Source organism: Bradysia coprophila (assembly GCF_014529535.1).
Source record: "Bradysia coprophila strain Holo2 chromosome IV unlocalized genomic scaffold, BU_Bcop_v1 contig_5, whole genome shotgun sequence".
Lineage (NCBI taxonomy): Eukaryota > Metazoa > Arthropoda > Insecta > Diptera > Sciaridae > Bradysia > Bradysia coprophila.
The window spans coordinates 2,011,482-2,019,635 of NW_023503374.1; the positions used below are offsets into that span (position 1 = coordinate 2,011,482).

The following is an 8,154-nucleotide window of genomic DNA, read 5'->3' on the forward strand; positions in this document are numbered from 1 at the left end:
GTACAGTCAAAGGTAAATCACCATACGAACTTTGGTTCAATAAAAAACCGTCGATTGACCACCTTCGAGTTTTCGGCTCGGATGTCTACATTCACATACCTAAACAAAACAGAAAAAAACTGGACAAGAAAGCAAAAAAAGGTATTTTTGTTGGGTACTGTAATGACGTGAAGGGTTATAGAGTCTGGATACCAGACGAAAAGTCAATAACGATTTCTCGAGATGTCATTTTCAGAGAAGAATTAAGTTCACCATCAGCGCTCGAAGATGTGGCTGCTTATTCAGAAGATGACGAGGATTTCGCGATTACGTCATCTGAAGACGAACTGTACGACGACAAGGAAAAGGCGGAAAATCATCCTGAGAGCAATGATTTCTACGAAAGCCAGGAACTAATTTTGGACGATATACCTGTTGAGGATGCTGTGTCTGGCGAAAGTAGCGACGAAGAAATTTATTTTGAAAATTTAAGTCCACGCAAAAATCTTCGTGTCAGGATGCCCAAACCTATCAAGCCAGTGGAAAAGAAATCATCAAAAATGCCGAGCTGTAAGAGAGAAGCAAATATGTGTAACATTGAGCTGGGATATGCGTTTGTAGCACGTAGCGAACCTCAAAGTTACTGCGATGCGATGAAATCGTCAGAACATATCCAGTGGAAGGAGGCAATGGACAACGAATTCAATTCTCTGGTGAAAAATCAAACCTGGCAGCTGACAAAATTGCCTGAAGGTCGGCGACTTATCGACAACAAATGGGTCTTCAAAATAAAAGAATATCCGAACGGCGAAATAGAAAGGTACAAGGCACGACTGGTTGTTCGCGGTTTCACGCAAGAGTATGGAATCGATTATATTGAAACATTCAGTCCGGTGGTAAAATTTGCGTCGTTTCGGTCAATCATTGCTATGGCAGCGGCTGAGAAAATGTTCATGAAACAATTCGATGTCACAACGGCATTTCTATATGGAGATCTCGACGAGGAGATTTATATGAAACAGCCTAAGGGATACGAAGATGGTACGAATCGGGTATGCAAGCTAAGAAAGAGTTTATATGGCCTTAAACAGTCGTCGAGAGTATGGAATGCAAAGTTTACTCAACTTCTGGAAAAGTTTTGCCTGAAAGCAACGTCATCTGACCCTTGTGTTTTCATCTTTAACGACGATGGAAGGAAAATTGTCTTGGGTATTTTCATAGACGATGGAATTGTGGTTGCCAACTATGAAGTTGATATTGAAAGACTCATGCAACACTTGACGAGAGATTTTGAAATAAGAGTTACTGAGTGTAACTACTTCATTGGCTTTGAAATCGATCGACGTGAAGACGGTTCAATACACATCAACCAACGAGCCTATGCCAAGAAAGTTCTATCAAAGTTCAAGATGATGGAATCGCACAGTGTGTCTACGCCGGCCGAAAGTTTCGTCGATCGAGATCCTACAGACCAAATTCCAAATTATCCTTTTCGTGAAGCTGTTGGCAGCTTGATGTACTTGGCGGTTGGCACAAGACCTGATATAGCTTTCGCCGTTGGTAGAGTTAGCCGACGCCTTAATCAGCCTACTGAGTCTGATGTGAATGACGTCAAAAGGATATTCAGATACCTCCGAGGGACTGTGAACTTAGGTATTTTGTATGAATCAAACGCAAAATTTGTTTTGAATTGTTACAGCGACTCGGACTATGCTGGTGATAGAGAAACAAGACGATCTACAACTGGTTACGTTCTGATGTTGGGATCAGGTGCTGTTTCGTGGAGTTCTCAGTTACAAAAATGCGTCGCACTATCTACCACGGAAGCGGAATATGTCTCGTCGTCACAAGCCGTAAAAGAGCTCGTTTGGCTACAGACGCTCTTAGATCATTTAAACATCGTTTGCGAGAGAACGGTTGTTCACGTCGACAACCTGAGTGCCATTCGATTGATAAAGAATCCTGAGTTTCACAAGCGCACAAAGCACATTGATGTCATGTATCATTTTGTTCGGGAAAAGTTCAGCGATGGCCTTTTTACGCTAGAATACATTCCAACGGCTGATCAAGTGGCCGATATATTGACGAAGCCTTTATCACGGGAAAAATTTTTAAAGTTCAGGGTTCTATTGGGAATGAATTGATTGTTTTTGGATTGTATAAAGTGTTAACAAATAGTGGGGCTGTTGATTGAATTTGTCAACACTGATCTCACACTCACACAATTAAGGGCCTTTTGCCTAACTCATTTGATAAATCATGTACGCGTTTCTTCTACTTTAGTTCTGTACGTTATCTCAGTATAAGCAGACCTAATAATACAAGTTGTATCCGTTTAAATGAAACTGGTGTTTTATTGTTCGAGTAATTGAAACGTTTGGATAAGAATTCTACTCTGCGCATAGAAACCATTCCTTGCAGATTACACATTTATGACGTCTCGGATCGGATTGGTTAGGCATGGAAGGTTCCATCATGCACTGGTAGCATTGGATATACGATTGACGACTCTTCGTTGCATTCGAATCGCTTTTTTTCTTGCTGGAATCAGTTGCTTTGCTTCTGCCAGTCCTATTAATTTTTCGTCGACCTCGGTTACGTTTTTCTTCTGTATTGACTATTGGCTCTGATATTTCCTCCGGTGTCCATTCCTTTGTGAACATCATTTCAGTGAGTTCATTGCTCGCTTCGTCACAGTTGGGCTCGATTTTAGCACTTTCAGAGGCCACACACCCATTTTCCTCTTTGATTTTGTCAACGTCGGCGTCCACACAGCTAACGAATTCCGGGATTGGCAGCTCAGGAATGGCTGGTTTGAAGTCAGATGCATGTCGTTCGAAATGCTCGTCGATATGATTCTTTATGTCATGTAAAATGTCGTTCACAAAAACGCAGTGGCTGCACAAAAATGCAAAGTTCCCATCGACATTACGAAGAATTTCGCCTGATTTGAAATAGGGTGAATGTCCATCCGATGTTACCGACACAAACTGCAAATTGTTTCATTCAGCGAAATGTGATTCAACAAAACTTTGTATTTAAAACCGAACCTGATTTCGAGGTACCAATGGCGGTCTATTCGTTGTGTGAATGGGACTCGAAATCTTGAAGTCCGCTATTTCACACATTATTTCATTTAACTATTGATATTATAATTTGAATGATGAAGTGTTTGGTAAACGAATTAATAACTTCTAATTTCACTGAAAAGTAAACAAACAAAATACCGAAAAATTTGACAGCTCCATTATCTGTCAAAAAAGATTGTTGATGCGGGAGCGGCCGACATGAATGAAGCAATGAAAGTAAAGAGAAGGTATGGTGTGTCTATATGAGCCGGCGGACATAGCGATTTCACTTATTTCATCCTTAAACAAACTCATTGGAATGAAGTACTCAAAGGGCTTTAAAGAGTAGTGTGATTTCTTCCACAGATAAACCACAGATGTGTATAGAAACGTGAAAGCAACACGCATTTATTTTCACTTATCCAGTCCCATGTAACACGAAATACATAATTCTTCTCATTTCACATTTCTGAATCCAAAGTCATATTTTTTGCGCCAAGCAAAGTTTTAGGTTTTAGGTTTATCTCCCAAGCTATCGCAGATGGATTGTTGGTTTCTTCGGCAAAGTCTCAGAGTTTTATGAATAGACGCAACTGGTGTGAGTGAAAAACGGCGTGCAGTTGGAATTAGTATTTTGAATTTAGAGTTTTATAGTTTTATAGGCTAGTATCGCTTCCATCTATCGTTTACAAAAATATGATATCAGAAAAGGGTGACGCTCAAATGGCGTAACTTGTTTAGAAATGACGTCAGAGTATTGTAAAATAAACTTATTTTAACTCTAGGGTTGTAATAAATTTGTTATATTTATGTAGTCCCTATATACTCACTCTGATAAAGACAGATCCATTTGAAGGTTTTCTCTTGTATACTTATGCATTAGAGTGAATCTTTCACATATGAAATTATTATTTCGTTAAAATTCATATTTGGCATACACTTAGACGATTATTATATAATTATTATATAATTCGTCTAAGGGCATACCACACAAAATATAATGGATATCACACGATTCCAAAAAGTACTAGAAAAATCGCCAAAGTTACATGAAAATTGGAAAACGTATGGAAAATTGAAAACTTTGGCGATTTTTCTAGTACACTAAAACTCATCGGAAAATTAAAAAAAGAACTTAAGTCGCACGGAGCCATTTTTCGACACAAAGACTTGGACTAAAAAAGGATAATAACATTCTGATCTACGAAGAAGGCAATTCATTGTAATGCTTAGTGGGGCTAATAACATCTGGAAAACAACGAACTGACAAAAATATTTCCAATGATTACTTGGAGCAGAAACTTTGCATCAATTTGAACTTACGCATTTTTAGTCATCAACTTCGCATCAGTAGTCACAATGCATACACTTTCAAAGAGTACATTTGTTGGTCTTAATTCAGAGAATGGAGTTTGGATAACTTAGTCAAGTGACCTAACCCACCCATAATAGTCCAGCTTCTTATCTAAAAAAAATCATTTCGCGCGCTGGGGAATTTTTTTGACAATAGGATATGATAGAGGGGTCAAAGTTGTGGAACTAAATTTTTTTTGTGGGTGTCGCGAATCGGTAATACGATAAAATAACCGATTTAGTGTTAAACTAAAAACTTGAATATCTTCGTTAAAAGTAAAATTTTCTTATGCTGTTTGTTTTGCTCGAAAGCCTGATTCATTACCGCCATTTTATGGAAGAACTTTTTTCTGGGACTGGAAAAATTCCTCAGCTATTTGGGATTCACAAAAAAGTGACACAAAAAACTCGCTAACCTTGACCCTAATTGCTCTGGCCAAGTAGAAACATATTTCATTGCTATGGTTTTTTTTTTGAAAACTGAACACTAGCACTTTCAGATCTAGCCGGCTGAGCATGAGCTTTTTAGAGGAACCATAGAAACGAGCCTGGAAACTGGGAGTAGTAAAGGTGCATTTTTGTGTCAAATTTTCCATATTCTATAAACTGTAAAATGGCTTTTTTGGATTTTTTTTTGTTACTAAAATGTGGTTGAGGTGTCATAATACCTATTAGTAATCAGAACCTACAATTTCTTTCAATCCTGAATGCCCCACCCTGTCCCCACTCCTAGAAATCACAGATTACTTTGCTTCTATCAAGTTTTTCTGGTTTTCTACCAGATTTATAGCATTTTTGAGATGAACAGAGGTAAGTTTCAATGATATCACTATTCCTGAATTCCACAAGTGTCACATCCCATTGTCAGTCCAATTTTTGATAAGTACCCCAGGACTATAAGGTGGAACCGAGTACACACTGTCATCATCACAAAACATCGGTCTTATTTTTAACCATCAAAAAATATATTTTCATCAATTCTAATATTATAATAGTGTTTATGATAATAAGATAATAATTGAAAATTTAATTCATTTTTTGTTGTCACTAAAATCAAATATTTATTTATTTATTTTTATTTATTTATTTTTATCAACAGCAATACAGCTTACTGATAATTATGGTAGAGATAGAGGTAGATAGAAACATAGAAGTACGAAATGAGAAAAACAAAAAACAAATGTTAAGGCTCCAATCGAACCCAGTCTTAAAAAAAAAATAAAATGGTTCAAATTAGAAAATAAAAAGATTAAAAAAAAAGAACAAAACAAATGATTCAAAAGAAAAGAAAGAGAAAGAAATAAATAAGAAACAAAATATACGTTTATCAATGCTCATTGTTCAAAGCGTACGAACGAAATGTCGTCTGGTACTGGCGTGAAACGTACCTTATCACGGAATGCATTTCTGGGTATGGAACGGTCGTAGAGTTGTGCAAAGTGGTTGAATATCATACACAAGTGGTTGAGCATACATATAAAGGCAGACGGAGGAAATTCCATGCCACAAAAAAAGTAAAATGATTTTCACAAACAAAAAACAAATTTGCTCAAACAAAAACAACGACGCCTCACCAAAAAACAAAAAGTTCTCTCTTCTCTCCATCTTTGCCTTCTTGTCGTTTTCATTTTCCTCTTTTTTTTGTATTTTTATTAATAATAAGATTTTACAGTGAATGATTCCATCAGAATTATTTATTACCATACCAAATTGATTTTGTCGTAAATTTATAAAGCAAAAGAAAAATTTAAAAAAAAAATTAATTTTCTTCCATAATCTAATATATCTAAAAAAAAATTCAATTTTTATTTAATTATTTTACAAAATAAAAGAATTGTAGGTACGCGTTGTACACAACTGGTATTTTTTTTAAATATTCACTTTTATGGCAAACTAAGTTTGGATATTTTCAAAGTTTTCGTTTTTTTTTAATTTATTTTTTCTCTTTCTTCCCTTTTTTAATCATAAACTAATAAAAATAGGAAAAGGATCAACTAATAAAATTTTAATTTTTTGTTTTTTTAAATATGTATAAAGCTGGTTAAGTATAAATTTTGAATTATTTACAAAATATAGTCGATGGCTGAGGTTAGATTGTTAACCACAGCAAATCGATTGGGACTAAAAAAATTTCCTTTTTTGTTTCTTTCAATTTTATCCATTCGATTTGCATCAATGGCCCAAAATATATATTTTCTTCGGTTATATTATTATGTGCTAATACGTCGGTCATTCTCCAAATATATTATTTGATGACACATTTCACCTTGCATTTCAACCCCGCTCTGTCCGTCACCCAATCCAACAAGTGTATATAAAGTTTTATTTACAAAATTATTTAGAATTTCACGGAAAATTAATTATTGTTTGTGTTTTTCAATTCATTTTAAAAATTTATTTCCCTTTCTGTTTAATTCTCGCATCATTTGTTTCAATTTAAATCCTCTTACAACTTAAATTTATTCGTCATCACATCTCCCATTTCATTATAAAATCATAAATTTTTGATTTTGTTATTTAACAAAAAATCGATTACCTCTTTCAACAATACTTCCACTTTCATCCAATATTACAACAGGACATTCTGTCCATCATACGATTCTTATTCAAATTTATCATATATTTTGTTGAACGAACGATCGGCTCATTTTATTGGTTGCATCAATTCATCATGATCACCGGCTTTTATCATCATTTTCCTATATGTACACGCACACACCTCTCACCAACCGATTATAAAATGCCATAGATCTCTATTCATCAACGCATAATACTAAGCTAAAACTTAAGATTTCTAATTAACTCAAATGTTTCTGTTTAAACACCTTTCAAAGACGGCAGACATATCATCAGTTTTACTATTGGATCTATTACTTCATTTGATCAAGATATCGATTTCAAATCTTTTACTTCATTTTTTTGAACATGTTTTTTGGCTAGATAAAACCGCATTGGACATAACGAGTAGTTTGTTTCCGATGTGGTTTTTTATAACAGATGATAGTCCCGTCCGTAATAGGTTAAAGGAGAGATTAAACACGATGCATTACAGGAAGTAGCACAAGGCCTGATCAAACCTTTTTCAAGATTGCGAGAAAACTGCAATGGTCTAATCTGAAGGTGATTTTTGATTGATTTATTGACTGACTATTGATGCTGTAAGTCCACTAAAAATTGAAAATTAAAAGGGTCAAACCCCAGTCAAACACCAGCGTCGTATAAGCAGGTGATTAACGGATATTCTCATAATAGAGTACTTTGAAATTTATTTTTCGATTTCATTTGTTCATCCACTCATTCATCCAATACTGAATTTCTGAATCGCACTAACGGCGTGAAGTGACGACGAAAGTGTTTGTTCTCTCTGGTTAGGGTTATTTTCACCTGTCAGGCTTAACGTATAAATCTCAGTCAGTTGACAACGTAGAGAAGCGAATATGATGTCAAAAATTTAGGACTGATGAGTGGAAATCTCTAAAATTGATCGTGTGTCACACTGAGGTATAACTGGACTAGTCGTCGTTGGAGACCTCCCAACTTGCTCTCGAAAACAAACGTATATCAACACAAAGGCTTATCGTCGTGAGGTAAACAGCCTCGATGAAGCGGGTAACAGTGGCAGAGTCGTTTTGTCGTTGCGTCATATTGCGACAAAGTGGTACAAGGAAAAGGTGACAGTTGAGAAAATTCGAAATTAAATTTCTTGTTTTGATGTGGTTGATTCTGATGATTTTTCGTTTTTCTTTTGAAAAAG

The 8,154-nt window shown here is 35.6% G+C and overlaps 1 protein-coding gene and 1 long non-coding RNA gene across 2 annotated transcripts; both read right to left on the minus strand.

Annotated features, from left to right (window-relative positions):
- Positions 1–2,315: 2,315 nt before the first annotated feature.
- Positions 2,316–3,223, minus strand: LOC119071586. Its single transcript, XM_037176532.1, has 2 exons — positions 3,030–3,223; positions 2,316–2,969 (listed from the first exon to the last, which is right to left on the minus strand). Exons 1-2 carry the CDS (start codon positions 3,105–3,107, stop codon positions 2,370–2,372), a joined length of 678 nt encoding a protein of 225 aa, XP_037032427.1. The 5' UTR covers positions 3,108–3,223; the 3' UTR covers positions 2,316–2,369.
- Positions 3,224–6,916: 3,693 nt separating this feature from the next.
- On the minus strand, positions 6,917–7,648 carry LOC119071614. Its single transcript, XR_005086697.1, has 2 exons — positions 7,610–7,648; positions 6,917–7,547 (listed from the first exon to the last, which is right to left on the minus strand). It is a non-coding gene; the product is annotated as an uncharacterized LOC119071614 (long non-coding RNA).
- Between the last annotated feature and the right edge of the window lie 506 nt (positions 7,649–8,154).

Excerpts from the sequence above, each read along its gene's own strand:
- LOC119071586 (XM_037176532.1), bottom strand. The coding sequence starts at position 3,107 with ATGTGTGAAATAGCGGACTTCAAGATTTCGAGTCCCATTCACACAACG. Across the intron at positions 2,970-3,029 it reads CATTGGTACCTCGAAATCAG|TTTGTGTCGGTAACATCGGA; the intron begins GTTCGGTTTTAA and ends AACAATTTGCAG.